Source organism: Photinus pyralis, unplaced genomic scaffold, assembly GCF_008802855.1.
Source record: "Photinus pyralis isolate 1611_PpyrPB1 unplaced genomic scaffold, Ppyr1.3 Ppyr1.4_LG7, whole genome shotgun sequence".
Lineage (NCBI taxonomy): Eukaryota > Metazoa > Arthropoda > Insecta > Coleoptera > Lampyridae > Photinus > Photinus pyralis.
In genome coordinates, this window is record NW_022170738.1 from 1,593,733 (window position 1) to 1,612,898 (window position 19,166).

Here is a 19,166-nt window from a genome sequence, read left to right on the forward strand (position 1 = left end):
CTAGTTTTGCTCCTACAGATTTTAGTTAGCGGGCAGCTTCTTCAAATTCAATGAGGTGGTCTTCCAATGGCTGGATCTTCTGTCTTCTATCTGTGATTTTACAAAACTGTTCGACCGTTTTATTCCTTAACTCATCCAGTATGTACACAACAAATTTCGTGGAATTTTCTCCATTTTCGTTGTCCGGACAAGAATTGCAGTGGAATTTTTTTCGAATTTCGTGATTTTCATGTTCAAAAACCCCCAGAGACCAAATTTCGTCGAAATCAGAATTTTTTTCGCACCCCCAACCCCATTTAAGGGTTCCCCTTCATGGTAGGAATTTTGAAAGGAATGTTTGCAAAATCGGAAAGGGCATACCTCAAAACCTGTTCAAAGACGTGCCACCAGTCTTTCTAACTCTTATGATTGCTGGGAAAAAAATGAAAGAAGAAATGCAAATTTCACCACTTTTACGAGGGTGGCTCCCAAACGAAACACGTTCGACCTCCGGTTTATTCGGAAAAAGTGCTTGTTTTAATCCCCTCTACTACTTTTTTACATACTTATATCACCCTGTATCCGGTATCTTGCTTTGAATTGGAATATTTATTTTCAGTTATTCCAGATTGAAAACGTTGGCGTGTTTTTTTTATTTTGTAAGTCAATGTTTGGGGGTTGCTCCTTTTTGAGTACGTTGTTTTGAAGTGTTTTCAGGGTGTCGTTTTAATTTTTCTACGAGTGACTTACATTGACCGTCAAGAGATGAAATCAGTGGCGGAGTAGCTACCGTTGGTGCCAGTGGCGGTCCACCAAAATTGCATCCTCATACATTCCCCCTCTCTTCTCCCATTCGCGTCCAAATTAGCAGCTGGGTAGGTAACGGGCGATCAAAATTCCAAAATGATTTGCTGTAGAGTCGCCTTTGGAAGTTCAAGTTACGATTTCCGATGTAAACAAAATTCCAAAGGTAACTCGACAGCAACTCATTTTTGATCTCATAGTAAAAGTACGGTGTAGAGACTTTTCGCGACCCTGTGCCACTTTTTTGTGAAATTTTTAATACTACAAACAGAATCAATCTAGCTATGTTTGTTTTTGAGATACGGGGTGATGCAAAGTTTGACTTTTTCGGATGTAAGATCCATGGAAGATAGAAAAATGTCAAAAGACTGCTTATTTCAGATCTATTTACGTAGGAACTAGAGGCGTAGACAAAAAAATGTTGGGCCACAGTTTCTGAGATTTGTCCCAGTGTTGGTATTTTTTAAATACAACACCCTGTATATTTTAACGTCAATTTTTGCATTGTTTTTCCTTATGACATTGATGTATCACAACCTATATTTTTTTATACCGGGTGAATATTCCCAAACCGAACATAGGGAATTAACATGGGAAAAAGGTGTTTTGTAGATAGTTGCTCCCCATGTTAACTTTATAATGACACCAATAGAAAGAATATTTTTTCCTCGTCTAATGATATACGAATTAGTTCATGTTCAGATGTATTTCTCACTATTTTATAAAAAATTCGGCAATAAATCCACTTACCAAAATCATGTTAAGCCATGACTAGTAGGACAAAAAGCAGATTCAAACGTCGAATCAATATAAAGCTTTATGACACCTGGCATAATTTTTTTGTAAAAATGCGGTTCCTTTCCTGAGGAAAAAGTATTTATAATAAACAACGTTTACAGCGGAAATATACTCTAGTACGCGATATTTGTTTTTCCGTGCATTTTAAATGAGCGTCCCATTTCGTCTTGTGAAAACCTAATTTTAATTCTTTAGGAAATTCCATGACTTAACATGATTTTACTAATTGGATTTATTAATAATTATTATACATTATATTACATATACAGTGTGTAAAGCGATGGGGTATACAAAGAGGGAATTTTTTTTAAATATTGATTTAATTCTTCATGATATTTTTTGCTTGCTTTGAAAGTACCAATAACGTTTCGATAAATCTAAAATTTATTTATAGAAAACAGAAAATAATAAATTATAAATTTTTTAAATTGAAAGTTTATCATTCTACACTATAAATCAAGATACGCGTATTGCATTCAAACCACAAACAATCGAAACGTTATTGATACTTTCAAAGCAAGCAAAAAATATCATGAAGAATAAATTTTTTTTTATAAATTAAATATTTTAAAAAAAATTCTCCTCTTGTATACCCCATCGGCTTTACGCACTGTATCAATATTGTTTTAAAAAATTTTAAATTACATGTTTCTACCGTCAGCCATTTTTATTGATTAGGATCAGCTGCCTTAATTAATGGATACAATAAACAAAACAAAATCTCCAGAAATACATGGCCTACTATTTAAAAACAGTAAAAAAAAAGGTTTTCATGGCGAAAATAAAAAAAAAAGTAAGTTGTGATACATCAGTGTAATTAGGAAAAAAAATAACAAACAATTGACGTTAATATATACAGGGCGTTGCATTTAAAAAATAGCCAAAAATTTTTTTAACTACGCCACTAAAATAGGCAGTTTTTATCTTTCGTCTATCTTACATGGGTAGTAACATACGATAACGTCCCAAAACGTCAAAGTTCGTTTTCACCCTGTATCTCAAAAATAAATGTTGCGTTGATTCTGTTTTTGGTATTGAAAGTTTCACAAAAAAGTGGCGCAGAGTCTCTATCTTTAAAAACAGCTGATATACACTACAGTCTCAACCAAAATAGGACACACTGTACAATGAAAACAGATATGTACAGTGTATTCCAAATTACTTGTTTTTTTAAATGTTTTTTTAGTGATATGTTGAGAACTAAAACTAATGAGTGATGCGGTTTGTACTTCTCGTAGTTACTATTCAAGCTGCATAGACCGACGATGTTAATTTTATGACTTGCGCGAACGTGTAAATATCAAAAAAAGTATAACAAATAAAGGTATGTAAAAATAGGTAAGGAGGTATTTTTTTTTGTTTTCAATAGCCTGCTTAGTTTTTAAAATACAACACCATTGACAATGTCGATCTATGCAGCTTTGAAAAGTAACTACGAGACGTGCAAACCGCATCACTCTTATCTTTTTTAGTTATCAAAATCTCCTCCAAAACATCGCATACAAGCAATTTGGAACACCCTGACGACGTGCCTTTATTTTACTAAAGTTTTCTACTAATCAACTAATCAACATAATTAATTTCTAGGGAGGTTTCTTTTTTTTTATGGATAACAATGCGAGACTGTGTAATCTACTTTTGCTTTTCTGTTTTGAAAAGCGCCCCACAAGTGATGCTTTTTTGATTGTTCGAATTTTTTAAGGTTTCTATTTTGTTTTGCGATTTTTTTAAATAATTCGAGCATTTCCAATATTCTTGTGACATAATTTCCGATTATAACCTACGAAATTTATTTTTAGTGGCGGTTTTTCGATTGAAGGATCACGTTTTGTAATTGTTTTTGGGTAATTTTTGACCTTGGAGTATTACAATCGTGGAGTAGCACGTTTTTGTAACTACGTGACGTGTTTTTCGTTTCAACTCACGTAATTAGAGCGAGTGGTCTTCTTTTTTTTTCTTGTTCTCCTGCCCATACGCCACAGCTAAAGAAAAGATCATACAAAATTAATTCTCAAAAGACTCCATCATCAAAACCAACAGCCTATTTGAAAATCTTCGAAATCATAAAAGCGTTTTTCGGAACAACATAGTAAGACCAGTTTCCTGGACAATTTGATTTTCGAAAGTAGGTTCTAAAATAAGGAGGAATTTTTGTGGTCTTGGACCTGTCGATGGTATTGTCTGGACGTTCTGGGGATGTAAATCTAAATTTTATAGCCGTTCACTTCTTGAAATTTTCCGGAGTTAGCGGGAGCCACGTATAAAATAAATCATTATAGCGAAACGCTAAAGCAAGCACGGTAATAACAATTTTATACTCTGACAAGGTTACCCATATATCTTGTTTAAAGGACCATCAAAGAACTTGTTTTTAATTTTATGTCTGTATCGGTTCTGTACTTGGTTTATTTGCATTACTGCAATTGCACTGAGCGCGTCGCGTCGGCTTGTGTGTCGGACTAAAAACGTTTACACGACCTGATCGTAATTTTACTTTGATTAAAGTGCTACGATGGTTTTGCGGAAGAGAAACGTCGAAGAAAAAACAACACTATCGAGGGACGCTCCGTTATGACACGTAATAAAGTTTAGTGCCAAAAGTAATTTTGAAGTAATGTAAAAAAAGTGCGTCGGTGTAAAAATGGGTCAACATCCTTCCAAGGATAAGTTATCCTATCCACCAACTATTGGCAAAGTGTCAAGCAGAGAAAGGTTTGGCAGTTTTGCGAAAAGAGGTGAGATTTTACGCAAAGGTTGCGGTACTTTATCAAAAGTATTTAAAACTAATGACTGCTTGCATAATCCGACATAAAATAAATGTTGGGACGAAAATAGCTTCTAATAATGATCATTTTCCGATCACACTTTCCTAGCAATTTGTACCTAATTGTGCTACTACTATTTTGATTCCAAAAATCTATACGATTTATACCATGCACGGTTTCTCGAGTAAAATCAATAGTCGGTGTCAGATTCTTCCTTTTCCGGATAGCAAATCAAATAGTTTTACACGTCGTTTAAATCTTAAATTTAAGTCGAGTTCAAAATGAACCATGCTAAAATAGTAATAATTTAATTGTTTCAGGTTCGGCGAAGAAAAGATCGGAGGTGGTTCGAGTAACTCAAGTTTTAACAGCCTCTAAACTTTCACCAAGAAGTGTTCATCAAAATACCCTTGCAGAAAGTAAGTAGTAATTATTTTATCGAAACGTCGACATTTTCGCAGCAACTCCCTTGATCCGTGTTTAATAAAGGATTTCAGAATTCCATATTGATTACTTTAGGCACGTAGTATCGGGTCATCAAAAAAGGATTGACGTCAAGTCACCGTTGGTAGGTAGTTTAAATTAAATGTCGACACCTTTTTGATCGCACTGTATAAGACCAAATCCATTATTCTAAAAACACCCTCTGATAGATATCGCAATGCAACATAAAAAGTAGCGGATTTGATTGATCAAGTAGTAAAATATATGTCACATTAGAGCCTTATTATAGTACATCTGTTTTGAAAAATTCCCACCCCTTAATGGCAAATGGCGGCTGCGAAACTTAACCTGAACTTGTATCTTAAATTCTTCCAATATGCAGGTCCACTGCAGGCAGCTTCCTTTGGACATTCAAATTCATAATGTTCTTAAAATTGTTATTAACTTTTACCATTATTTTTTGGCAAGACAAGTATAGTAGTACACCTAGTACTTCCTAGCTGTTTGAGTTCGAGCCGAGCATTATAAAATGTTGTCTCTAAAGTGAGCACAAGTGTAAAAGGAAAAAGTATAAAAAAATCGCTGCTTAATGTAATGATACAGTAACATAGTATTCCCTTCATAGCTTTGGTCACTTTTACCACCGCCAATTACATTTTTGAAACATACAACTTTTACCTGCACGAAGTCCGTTCGTTGTTTGATATTAGTGCCAGGGTGGACGGAAAGAAAGAATTTTGATGGGTATAGAGTACAGGCATAGACGTTTATAAGTTGAATGTTCCACTGTACACAATGCACTGGATCTTCACAACTTCCTTTAATGCATTGTACAGTGGAACATTCAACTTATAAACATCTATGCGTTTATAAACACTTTGTTCATTCATTAGGAGTGTAGAGGGTGGTTTCAACGGCGCGCATGATTACGATCTCTATACCTATCTTCATTCATAGCACAGCGATTGAGGAGGACAATAAACTTGGGAGCCTACACTACTCTCCCCCGATTCCTTTTTTCGATGATACAATCTATAGTAAGAAGTAAATTCGTGTTTATTTAAGACGCTAAATTTGCGCATGCGTTTACAAATATTGTTTGCGAAAAGTGCTCGGCATCATTCGGTCCGCTCGCTCGCTCGATGACTTCATGTCTCTCTGAACCCTGGTCTGAACGGATGGACCGATCCGATGATATTTTGCCGGTAGATTCTTTATTAAATTTGTAGATCGGAGTTCGTGAATCGTTGGTTATGAACCGAATTTTGCATGAAATTCAAAATGAACTTTATAACTCTAGCCATATAATACGCAATTCCAAGCTATATTTGCTTCCACATTTATTGTAATAGCAGTTTTATATTCGTTTTTATATAACCCTTTCCAAGAATTAGAGTTAGTACTTTACGAGCATTTCGTCCTAGTCGGGTTGCTTCTCTTCTAAGAATAGAACGTTGTGGCGTGGCTTCCACCGTGCAATGTTCCGCAAACTTTTTATGTTCCAGGTACACCTACGAAATCGGGTAATTTCAGAATAAAAATTCAAATCAATTCAAACAATTTAGTACAAAAAGTTTTTAATGCGAAACATGAGTTTGTTTTATTGACCAAAAGCGTAATCGTTGACAGGAATGTGCTCCTTTCTTAGGCGATCTTTTGTGTATTTATTCTACTGTAACGTAATTATGTGACTTATTTATTTACAATTAATTATATAAATTTATAACACTTATTTATTTATTATTTATTATCCCTCTCTTGTTCTGGGTCCTCAACAGGCTTGCGCCCAATTACAGAGTGACCCGCATAATGATTTTTAGAGGTGCCTCTCAACTTCTTAAGTTGATTGATCTATAATAGTTAATTAATATTTATCTCTCATCTGTACGAACGTAGATTTATCACATACGAACGTGAGATCACTACTTAGCTTCGGCGTCGATGTTGGAACTTTAATTAATTAAACACGCTTCAATTAGCTTATATAGCAAACGGAAGGTTTTTAGAAAAAATCACGGAACGTTCTCAAAAAAGTCTAGAAAGGGTATCATATTTCAAGAAAAAAATGCGTCGCATCCGGTTTCATTTTTTATCGCCTTTATGGCGCCTGCCGGCGCCCTGATGTCTGGGACAAGAGTTAAAATTAAGTGATTCGCCGCTGCGTAGGTATTATCCGTCGGTACACTGAAACAAAAAATTATCGGATAGCTACTGTCATTTAAACTTCTACATTCTTCAACAGACATATCTTCACAGTTTTCTTCCTATTTCTTTAATTTCATCCATCCGAATAGTGAATAGTAACCAACCGGCCTTTTTAGTGTTTTACAAGAACAAGTTACAGTCATTTCATACACTTTCGAAATTTTTGTCCCATACTAATAATCAATGCTCAAATAATTTGTCAGTGGTTAGAGCACCAGAACGAACTGAGAGGACCCAAATTTAATTGATTCATTCGCCTGATTAATTATAAATTTGGTTTTTCACTCGATATAGATAATTTATTAAAATGATGTCACGAAAATATAGAAAGCAATTGTAATATTCTTGGTAAATTGTATGATATTGATGGGTCAGAACTTCACAGTGAAATTGTGAACTGTAAAATGCTTCTTTCCGCCAGACCAAAAGTCTTGTAGATTTAACTTTTCTTATACCATATGGTGATGACGTTTTTCTGAACGTCTTACAATTCCTACTGACTATTTCAACTGCGAATTGTTACGCTCTTTTAGCAAATTAATACTTCATTCGATAAAACTCAGGAATATGATACATCACTGGCGACGAAATATTGAAGTACGAGGCCCCTTTGGTGCCGAGTACCTACCTACTTTAATTTCCTTTTTCTTACAATACAATTGAGTGTACTCCCTGTTGGTATCGGCGGAATCAAAATAAGACAGGCACAATGATACGTTTTTTAGCGCATTTTTGCAACTCTTGTCAAGGAGTGTTATTTTACGGACGAGTTTTGTATTAAATTTTACCCAAAATCGTCATGAAACCTTCATTTTCATGTCTACTTTATGTTAGGGAAATGTTAGTTTTCATGACGCAGGCGGACCAGTCTACTTAGTGTAAGCAAGTTAGTTCGTAAAACAAGGAATAGAAGAAAAAATTTATAAAGTTTTAAAAATTTGGATATGAACTCTCAGTAGGGACCCAAATACAGATCTGAAAAGTTCCCACCTCCCCGGTGGAAGCTTCTTCCCCTTTTGCCCAAAACACCACTCCCAATCGTGACCTCGCGAAACACCACAACTTCTACGAAAAGATGTTATAGGACTTTTTATATTCTCCATTAAATTCTCTATAAACATGTTTCTTACTGTTTTTGGGTATCTCCCACCCAACGCTCGTAAATGACCTTGGAAAATAAGCATAGTTTTCAGCGCAAAGAGAAAAATGAGCCCACCGCTGTTTTTTGCGGCGATTATCTCGTAAAGTGAATCTGAGTAAAAAAATTTATAGAATCGAAATTAAAGAGCAGTTTTTTTTTCTACATTGCATGTTCTATTTTTGAATCTTTGGTAAATGTACATGAGATAAATGCATCAGTTACAATCATTATTGTTGCCGCGAGACGAGACGAGACGAGACTTTCAAAGTCTCGTCTCGTCTAGTGTCGTTTGGTCTCGCGTGGTCTCGCCATACTATCCAAAAATGGCGTAAAGCATGTATAAAAGACACCACGAAGGCATAACAAATAATATTGACCTTCCTTATCTATCTGCTAATCACGAAACATAATTATGTGTATTATAAGGATTTTCTTTACCATTCTGCAGCTAAAAAAATATTAGCTTTCGTAAAATTTAACTGGTAATGTAACTACTGTAACTAGGTATCTCACTGAATTCTTTGTTACTTAAATACTTAAAGATAATCTGTCCAAGTTATTTTGTAAAATCTTGCTTTTATGGTCTTAACTACGCAGTAAATATGTAAGTACTTATACTTACAGTAACTATATTTGAATATGTCATATGTCCACAGTATACATTTTACCTTAAGCAGCGCCTTTGTTCACAGAATTTGGCAAGAACACAAAAAAGTGTAAACTCATACTTAAAGTACCTAGGTATAGCATTTTAGCCCCAATATGGCGACCAGAACGAGCTACCAATCAAAAACGAGATACCCGGTTGTATCCACTGTTCTAAATTGAGTCACTATACCTATATACCTAGAAACGATTGGATTTAATGCCATAAACTTGTGAAAATAAAATGAGAGCATTAAGGGCATTTAATATAAAGCAATCCTATTAAGTATTATTACCAAATCTCTTGATAAGGGTACAGGTTTAATAAATCAATTGTCCGCCAAATTCCTGGATTTAAGAAAAATTACAGTTGTATAATATAACACCTATTGTAATTAAGTCCTAAATCAGTAAGGTCAGGAACGGTTTATATCAACAATTGGAATGCATGTTATTTCAATGGATTTTCTTGATTAAAATTTTAAAAAAAACAGTAAAATAAAACAAAAAAAACTTCGAGACCAAACGAGAGTCGAGAGCCCGAGACTGATGGTTAGTCTCGTCTCGTCGAGATGAGACAAGACGAGACTGAACCTTGGTCTCGTTTCGAAAATTCGAGACGAGACCAACGGGGGCATCACTAACCATCATATCACAAATAGTGAACAATTAATATTTAATTTCTTCATCACTCTTTCTCCATCGGACAAAGCCATTCGCTTTTTGAGAGAATATTAAGGAAAGGGCGTATAGTTCCCATGACTTACACATTTCGAAAGTTTTAAAGGGTTGCAAATATAATATTTTATTTGCCCTTTTGCCTTTTTTTAGGAGAGGAAAATCGCAGACTATAAACTTAATAAATTGAAAAAAGAATTTACAAGAAGTGGTTGTAATATAAAATAATCCCTCATCGACGAAAATTGCTCTTTAATTTCGATTCTATACATTTTTTTGCTCAGACTCATACAAGGTCATTTACGAGCGTTGGGTGGAAGATACGCAAAAAACAGTAAAACACATTTTTATAAAGAATTTAATGGAGAATATAAAAAGTTCTATAACATTTTTTCGTAGAAGTTGCGGTTTACGAACAAAACGCCGAAAAAGATCGTGAGGTTACGATTGGGGGTGGTTTTTTGAGCAAAGGGGATAAAGCTCCCACCGAGGAGGTGGGAACTTTTCAGATCTGTATTTGGGTCCCTACTGAGAGTTCATAACTAAAATCTCAAAACTTTATAATTTTCCTACACTAACTGTTCCTGCCGCACCTGTCACATTGATAAATGTCTATAATAACTCCTGTCATCATTGACAGATTGACATTAATCAAAAGTTCTATATGAAAATGGAAATTTTATATTAAAATACGATTTCGGGTAAAATTTAATACAAAACTCGTCAGTAAAATGACATTACTTGACTCGGATTCAATATTTCCTCGCCAGTAATGTGTCATTTTCCTGACTTTTATGTAAATAACTATTACACGAAATCGTCTTTTTTAATATAAAACTTCAATTTTCATATAGTACTTTTAATTCATGTCAATATGTCAGTGATGACCAGAGTCATTACCAATGTGACAAATGCGGGCGGGGACAGATGAAATTAGTAAATCCAAAATGTTAACATAAATTATATTTTTAATAAACAAAAGATTACACAGTTACACTTACACTTTGTCCAAAAAAACAAAACAGAACGTAAAAGAAATTATTTATGGCTATAAATATTAAGTTAAACTAAGTTTTAATTTTCTAGGTTTCTGTGCGAGTTTCTCTAAAATATTTTCCACAGAAGGGGTCATGTTTCTATAAATGTTTAGAAGAGTTAAGCCATTTAGTCGGTTTTCGGAAGAACTATTTCTTAAATAATTTTTGATTCTTCTCAAAGTTGAAAAACTACGTTCGCCTTCCGGAGTAGAGACAGGCAATGTAGCTAATATAGCAAGTAATACCCTAATATTTGTAAAGGTGTCTGTAACGTGTTGTAAAGCCCTTAAGGCATCTCTGGGTCGATCTTCATTTGGCAATCTGGCGATTGCTCTATACCAAAGTCTAAGTTCGGCAACTAGCTCATCTATAGTTCCTGTCAAATCATCTTTATAAAATAATACTAAAGACTGGAATTCAGTTAAGGTTTCCTCGGAGAGGATGGTCGGATCTTTGGGAAATAGGGAATGATTAATTCATAAACTATTGTGGGAAAAGATTATTTTAAAAAAATCTATCAGTGCTTAATTTCGGGGGGGGGGGGGTTAACCCCGAAAACCCCCCCTATGGGTGCGCCACTGGTATTACGCGGAAAGTAGTTACAATTAGTAACTTTGGGACCAAGTAATTTAATTGTTTTTTTAATCATTTTTCATCAAGACACCTGTTCATATAATTAAGCCCCAGTTGCACCAACAAAATTAAGCCTTGATTAAAGTTAAATCTATGGCAACGATTATTAAGACAATCCTTGCTATGGTATTTAAGTTATGCTTAACTTTAAGGGATACTTAATTTTGACGGTGCCTAAATCACGTTTTAATAAATGGAACTTGTAAGTAGCGCTGATCATTGTAATCCACTGCTTCTGCTTCGGATGGATCACCTAATTTTGTTACGACATTCTTCGATTTGAAATGTTCTTTCTATGGTGTTCGAAAACACCCTGGATTAGAATCCATCATTAGTGGGGATTGAGTTGTAGGGCTTTTGCTCCAACTTTTCCTTTTTCAAGCCTGAACTTTCTAAATTTGTTTTTTTGAGCCCAGTTTTGCAATGCCCTCCTTAGACTCCTGCTTTTGTTTTATTTAAGTAGGTACGTGTGTAATATAACTACACATCAGGAGTTTGCTTGGACAGCTTGCAAGGACACTGTTTACTCCCAAATTCATTCAACTTGTATCACCATGACTTCCAACTTTGATTAGTCTCCCTTAAAACACGGACATTGTCGGGTTCTTACCACGCGGAAGGATTTAAGGAACAGAAGAGCTTTTTAGTACGCCATCGTTGATCAAATGACCACCACTTGAGACATAGTGTGAGATCCCCTGTTCATTGCCCGGAATGTGCGAATACATAATTAGAATTATTGATACTAAAATCATGCGCTTTTATTTTCGTAAAGTTCAATCTGTGCTCGAAATATTATATTTAGTCCATTTCATGGTCGCATTTCGCACATTGAACTAAACAAGTGAATGTCTAAAGAGGTCTTTGACATCACAAGCGAAAGAAATGACCACCTCTAGTAATTGCAACACGCGGACAAAGTTTGGGCCCTCGTCTTAAATACTGTTCGTGCAAGGCTCCGTAATCCCAAACTGAAAAAATGTCGTGGGCGAAATTTATTCAAGAACCCAATGATCCACATAAACAAAATGACCTACAAATTATGTAACACCTTGGTTACATGCGTTCAATGAAAATCGGACGTAGGAGATGGAACAATTTAAATTGTGTTTAGGACAATAGCGAGGGAAGAGCTGCGACTGGTTGACCGTGGTCGATCCATCCAAGAACAAGTTTGCAGGTGGAATACACCTGCTAAGCATATGTGCCACTTTTAGCACGGATTCAAAATACGGAAGCCTCCCTTCCTGAATAATTCATTTTTATTTTTAGTATCTTGCATTATGAGAATTCGCGTTAAATGTTATACCACACATACACACGTGTGTGGTGGGTTGCGTAAGGAAAGGCGTTTTTGCTTGATGTTATCTCTAATTCCCATCATTACATTTCATATGTTTCAAATTATGTCTTTTTTTGTTTATATTTTTTAGTCAAATTAACGTATGTGTTTTGGTTTAGTAAAAAAGATGATGATGGTCCTATTTTGGGCGATTGGTGAATTGTGTCAACTGCAACTTAGGTCAGGGATAGGTACATCCGCTGCTTGAATAATTAGTGTTATTGTTAAGATGTGGATTTTCCAATGGAGCAAGTTTCTGAAAAGCTTCTTGACTATACTCACTTCGAAGGATGTAGCATCATAATAATTGGTTCCCTGTGAGTGTATTTTGCCATTTACCTAACAAAAGTAGTTGATGTCCATTAAGCCTTGGGCGCCCCATGTTAAAACTATAACATGTATTTCCCGTTCGTTGAGGAAGTGAGTACTGTGGGTGTTGAACCGTGACATTACATTTACATCTTTTTTGCATTCTTTTTAAATCAGACAGCGTTGCCTAAACCTTTATGAAGAAAATTAGTAATATTAGATCTTCAGTTACTTGGTCAGTTTTTTTTTGCTTTTTTGGTGTAGTGATTTAATCGTATTGGACGTGGAAGTTATTTTTCCATGGCAATCATGGAATTACGATTAATTAGCAGTATTCGAGTATAACGTCAATATGACTTCACCTTATTTCCCTTATTTTTAAATTATATTGCAGGTATAATAGAAAATATTATAAGAAACGCGCTTAAACTCGTTGCGCGTACCTTAAAGACTTCATTATACACTTGTTTCTTAATGTACTATTAATACACTCCCAAATCCACTTCTATGTAACTTCTTCAATACATTTGCTAATAGAAAAGAAAGCACTGTGTTTGTACTAAATGTAAAGATGTAAATTACTGCTTTAAAAATTTCAGACTGGAGGCATTGTACGGGCGCAAGTGGTAAAAGCGCAATTTCAAAACGCTGCCTGTACAGTGAGCAATATATCAATAATACCTAATTAGTAGTAAAATGTTATTATGATCCCAGGATTTATTACCGTTGTGAAACCGCATTGAAAGGGTTCATAAATTAGTGGAAGAATAACTTATAACAACGTTGCAAATACACGACTACAGTTTTTAATTATCGTGACCCACATGCCGTGCAATATTTTAAAACCTTTGATCGGCCAATAGAAGTAACGAGCTAATTTTCCCTTTTCAGATAAGAAGAACGTTGCCAAACTTTCAAACGATGTCAAAACGCCACCTCGAAAAATTCTGTTCACGCAGAAAGACAAGAAGCTGACATCCACTGTATCAACAAAAGGTAAGTGTATCAAATCATGATGTAAATGTGGGAGTTTTTCTCAATATCACTTACAAACCAGGTGAAGTACAAATATCAATTAGGCACATAAAAGGTTTAATTAAAGCAATCCTTAATAGCGAAAACGTGTGAAATTTGTTATTAGAAACTTGGAAGCGATCCTTCACTCTGTATATGTAAGTAGTCCTTTTGAAGCGACAACTTTTACTATTGTGTTACGAAAAAGATTTATATTACGTTTTACAACACTTTGCTACCTTTTACTTTTTATACAACACCTGATTTCATTACAACTGGCTTTAGTCTCAATTTCCCATATGCGACTATGGGATCGAGAGACAAAATGCAATTTATCATATTTTGGAAAAAGCCTTGTCGATATGGAGCAAGGTACTTCAAAAGTTTGGAGAAAAATATAGAGATTAAGTACAGAATAAAAAATTGATGATGATTGAACACTGTCGAAACGTCGATCATAACGAAAAAAATAATTAATGAGGTAACAGAACATTATGCATAATTTAAATCGGTGCCTTTTAAATTAGAAAACGTGTGAAACTTATTAGATAATTAAAGTAATTATAAACAATTAATAAACGTCAAAATTTATAACACGTAAAAGTTAAAAAACCGGACTATCTGCAGGCGGAATAACTTCAGGAGATTGTTAAAGATACTTTAACCTTCCTCCTTCACACTGTGTATTTATCATTGCTTAAATAAACAACTCTTTTCACGCTTGAATACCTCAAATGCGTAACGGCATTGAAAGTTCTTCCGATCTGCAGAGAAACGCGCGTGGGCGGAAAATTTGTTTTGAATAACGCACCTTTCCATCTAAATAAATCGTTGAACCGGAATCATTTTCGCTTTCTTCCAGTATTTGCCAAATTATGTAACGTATCACGTGGGCGTGCAGTTTATTAAAATTTGGGCATTTATAAAAACGACAACGGTGAAATTGGATAATTGACGGTACAATTAGGAATCGAATTAGATAAAAGGGAAAGTGGAATGACGCGAAAAACGTTGTATAACTAGCCGGTGTCATCAATCTCTTTTTTGTGCAGATTTCGTCAAAAACAATGGATCATTTCCGTTTTCTTGTTTATTTTAGAAATCCCGCAAATAATTTTTTTAGGCCGCCTTTCTCGTCGACTAATATATTGTTTATATGTAGCTTCAATATATGGCAAAATGAATAATTCATGTTGTATACAGCTCAAGCTGTTCTGCCAATGAACTCGAATGCTTGTTCCATTGAAGTTGTCTTCTTGCTATCAAATTCACTTCATGAGCCCATTTGTCTTGATTAAAGTGTAATGACAATTTTCACGGAAATTTGTGTAATTTGAACTCGAAGCGTTAATTTAGACACAAAGTGACAGATTACTTTGAGTCTATGGGAAAGTGTCAACCCCTAATCTACCTAGAATATTTTTACCGTACGTGGGAAAATTGTCACGGCGTTATCCTTACTCCTATTTTTATAATCTTAAATCGCTGTATTAAGGCATTTTATTCTTTTTCTGGATTAAAACTGGATAAAAGGACTTTCAAGTATTTTAACACCCCCTTTCCCTGAACACTTGTCTAAAAGGTTGGCCAGTTTCTGTCCATCGAGACAAGTTACTAAGAAATAAACGTAGTGTAATGACCCCTTCAAATTTGACCCGGATAGCAAAGTGTAGGTACATAATTTCAACAGAACCAGTGCATGCACCTCGAGGATTGAAAGTTACTATAATAAAATGGAAAATGAATCTTTGGGAATTTTTGAATATAAAGTATCCAAGTTTTTAGTGGTACCACAATTTGTCCTTCCACGGAAGCTTTAATAATATACGTGCTTTTGCATTTACCATTGTTTAATTACGATCGAATTGGGGAACTTTTTAGCGAGCTATCCAACAGTACTGTACAATAACGGAGCCACATTAGGGCCAAAACCAAATATTTTATTTTATGTTACCTTCGCAAATATTTGGAACCGTGATAAATTGCCTGTAGGCGAATATTTACATTGTTACTAAATTTATTTTATCAGATAAATATTATTGTTGAAAAAATACTGTTACATTATTATAGGTGTTGAAATCCCTCCCCCTCGTCCGTACTAAATAAAATTGATCCTATATGGCTCTCCCGTTACAATACATTCGTTGTCTATTAATTATTCGGCCGTATTTTTACCAAATATTTCCATACTTGCAAAGAACTAAATGTTTAATGAAATACCTAATTAAAATGCTTTCATTTCAAGTAACGTCTTGTTTTAAATTAAGAAAACATTATTGTTAAAGATATTCAGATAACGGGATGATTTAAAACCAATTAGTAATTAAATAAGAGATTTACTGAGACGGCATTATGCAACAATTACTCGCGGACTGATTTACAGGATTGCGAAGACATGAAGAAGTCGCGATTTGCAACCACCGAAATTAGTATCCAATAGTGAAGTTGTTTCAATTTGGAAAGCGTGATCAAATGTCAAGTGAAGGAATAAACGACGTGTCCAAATAGAACAAGTTAAAAACGTGGTCACTCGCGACCGAGGAAAGCACTTTTTCTCCGCACAGAATCATCAGTAATAACTCGAGAAGGAAGTAACCATCCGAATAAACTTTTGTCGTTCTGGTCTTTGGGCTGTACTAGTACTACACCGTATAAGAAAAAAATCACAACGAACTGGAGGACTAGTAGTGGTACAGACGGACAGAGTGCAGACAGTTTGGAAAATGCGCTAAAAAAATCAAAATTTGTTAAATACTTCAATCCAAGTCCCGAATGCAGTCACGTCTGATACTTTTCGCCTCTCCAAAGGCAGTGATCGATCTCTACGACTTCGAAGGGAAGGATTAACTTACCTGGTGGGCCGCTTCCGAAATGTTTCGCTAAAACTGTACACTGCACACTGTACCGTTTTCTGTGAAACTTTTAATACCACAAACAGAATCAATCTAATAGGTATGTCTGTGTCTGAGGTACAGGGTGAAAACGAAAAATTTGATTTTTTGGGATGGTATCATATCTTAATATCCATATAAGATAGACAAAAGGAGAAACTGCCTGCTTTAGATATGTTTACGTAGAATCCAATGGCGTAGTCAAAAACATTTTTGGACCACCGTTTCTAAGATTTGGAAGTGGGTATTTTTTAATGCTACCCCCTGTATTTAACGTCAATTTTTTTCCATTCTATATCTTGATTACATTAATGGATCACAACCTATATAGTTTTTAATTTTAGCCATGAAAACCAATAGAAACCTTATTTTTTACAGTTTTTAAATAGTAGGCCTGGGATTGATAGAGATTTTGTTTTGTTATTGTATCTATGGTAACTAAGGCAGTCGATACCAATAAAAAAATGGCTAATGGTAGAAACATGTCATTTCAAAATTTTGAAACATGATTATTATATACAGGGTGGTGACTTGCGTAACGCATTATAGGGATTTCAATGTAAAATTCATAACACGCGATTATTGGCTCCCTAAATTATTTTAGACCAAAAATGTATTAAGGTTTTTTGTAGAAAAAAATTTTTTACGCCAATCAACCGTATTAGTTTTCAATTTTTTGCACACTAAAGACGGAACATTGGAAAAATAAACCCCCATCTTTTTCAATAATCTGTGATGCCATGGAATTTTATAATGCAAAACTACGCCAATATCCGTCATGCCATGGAATGTCTGCTATAAAACAAATCAAATTCTATCAAAAAGTATTATATTTAGAACAGCGAATTCAACATAAAGAAAGACCAAATTACTAAAAACGGTTTCCTAACCAAGTCGATCATAAAATCCATTTCGAACTGCTCCTAATTGATAACTGGATATCTTTTTGTTTTAGAAAATTCCATGGCATCGCAGATTATTGAAAAAGATGGGGGTTGATTGGCGTAAAAAATTTTTTTCTACAAAAAAACCTTAATACATTTTTGCTCTAAAATAATTTGGGGAGCCAATAATGGCATGTTATGAATTTTGCATTGAAATCCCTATGATGCGTTACGCAAGTCACCACCCTGTATATATGTATATATATAAAAATTATGTCCAATTTTTTTACTATGCCACTGAATTTTTACGTAGAAATATCTAAAATAGACAGTTTTTACCTTTTTTCTACCTTACATGGATAGTAGGCTTTGATAGACACACTTTTTGTTTTCAGCCTGTATCTCAGATACAAAGGTAGCTAGATTGATTCTGTTTGTATTATTAAAAGTTTCACAAAAAAGAGGTACAGGGTCGCAAAATCTTTAAAAAAAGATACCCAGCAGTCTCATCCAAAATAGGACACACGATACTTCGCCGACAATAATTTACACTCCACAATTTTATCACGAAGTAAAAACCCAATTTGTAACCATGGTTACACGAAATTAATAAATAGAAATGGCAACCTCGGAGGTTGGAATCAATGTTTTGTAAGGCGTATGCGGTGTTAAGATCTGCAGAGAGTATCAAAGAGCGGTAGCACCCATAGTAAGTGGGTTTCTGCAATAATAGCTGTAGAAAGAGGAACAGGGAATCAAGAGAAAATTTGCATGTGAAAGTTCAAATAATAATAACAAGTATAGTACGTCGGGTACATGGCTAGAATGGGGAAAATACTGCACTTTTTGATTGGAATATGCCACTTTCTGTGGTAATAGTTAATACCAAAAGGCAATTTTTGAGATAGGGAGCCACTCGAAAATCCGTGCAGGAAACCAAAATGGTGGCCGTCAAAATGGTGCCATTAGCCGCAATATATTTTTTTGTATCTCCTAATAATCCGATTTTAATTTTCTTTTTTTTGATTGAAAGCTCTTGTGACGAGGAAACTTTTTTGCTATATAACATTTATCTCTAAAACTGAAGGATTTAGCACAATTTTTAAAAAGTTTTTTTTTACGAATTTGAATCACAAGTAAGCTCTTAATTGTGCAATATCCCGGTTTTTTCGACAAAAAAGGCCATCGTTCAGAAATTCAATCGGCACAACCCCAAAACTCCTTGTATCTACCCTGCAAGTTCGGAAAATTTCAATGCGCCATGTTTTTTTTTGAAAAAATGCGCAATATTTGTTTCATCAAGCACGAGATCAAGAACTATGAAAATTGAAAGGAAAAGCCTCGTCAATTTTTTTCTCTGAAAAACAGAAAATACACTCTACTTTTAAAGTTATTAAAGAAACACTCAGTATATCAACTTTAACTCTTATAGGTACTCCTCGCTCTTACTTATCCTATTTTATTAACTAGTTGGTTTAAGCTACGACGAATGTGAAATTTGGAGTGCTTATTTATCAGATCATGGGTTTCTTCGAGAGTTTCCTCTCGGATTTTCTTTAAGAATATTAACGGAATATTATGATTTCCAAGTTTTAGA

General features: G+C 34.6%; 1 protein-coding gene across 1 annotated transcript in view; it reads left to right on the forward strand.

Moving 5' to 3' along the window:
- Positions 1-4,666: 4,666 nt before the first annotated feature.
- Positions 4,667-19,166, forward strand: part of LOC116177219 (microtubule-associated protein futsch-like) — a gene marked incomplete at its 5' end in the record, with an annotated part of 42,835 nt that continues 28,335 nt past the window's right edge. The window contains 2 exon segments of the mRNA XM_031496128.1: positions 4,667-4,765; positions 13,672-13,776. Coding sequence (XP_031351988.1) covers positions 4,667-4,765; positions 13,672-13,776 — 204 coding nt within the window.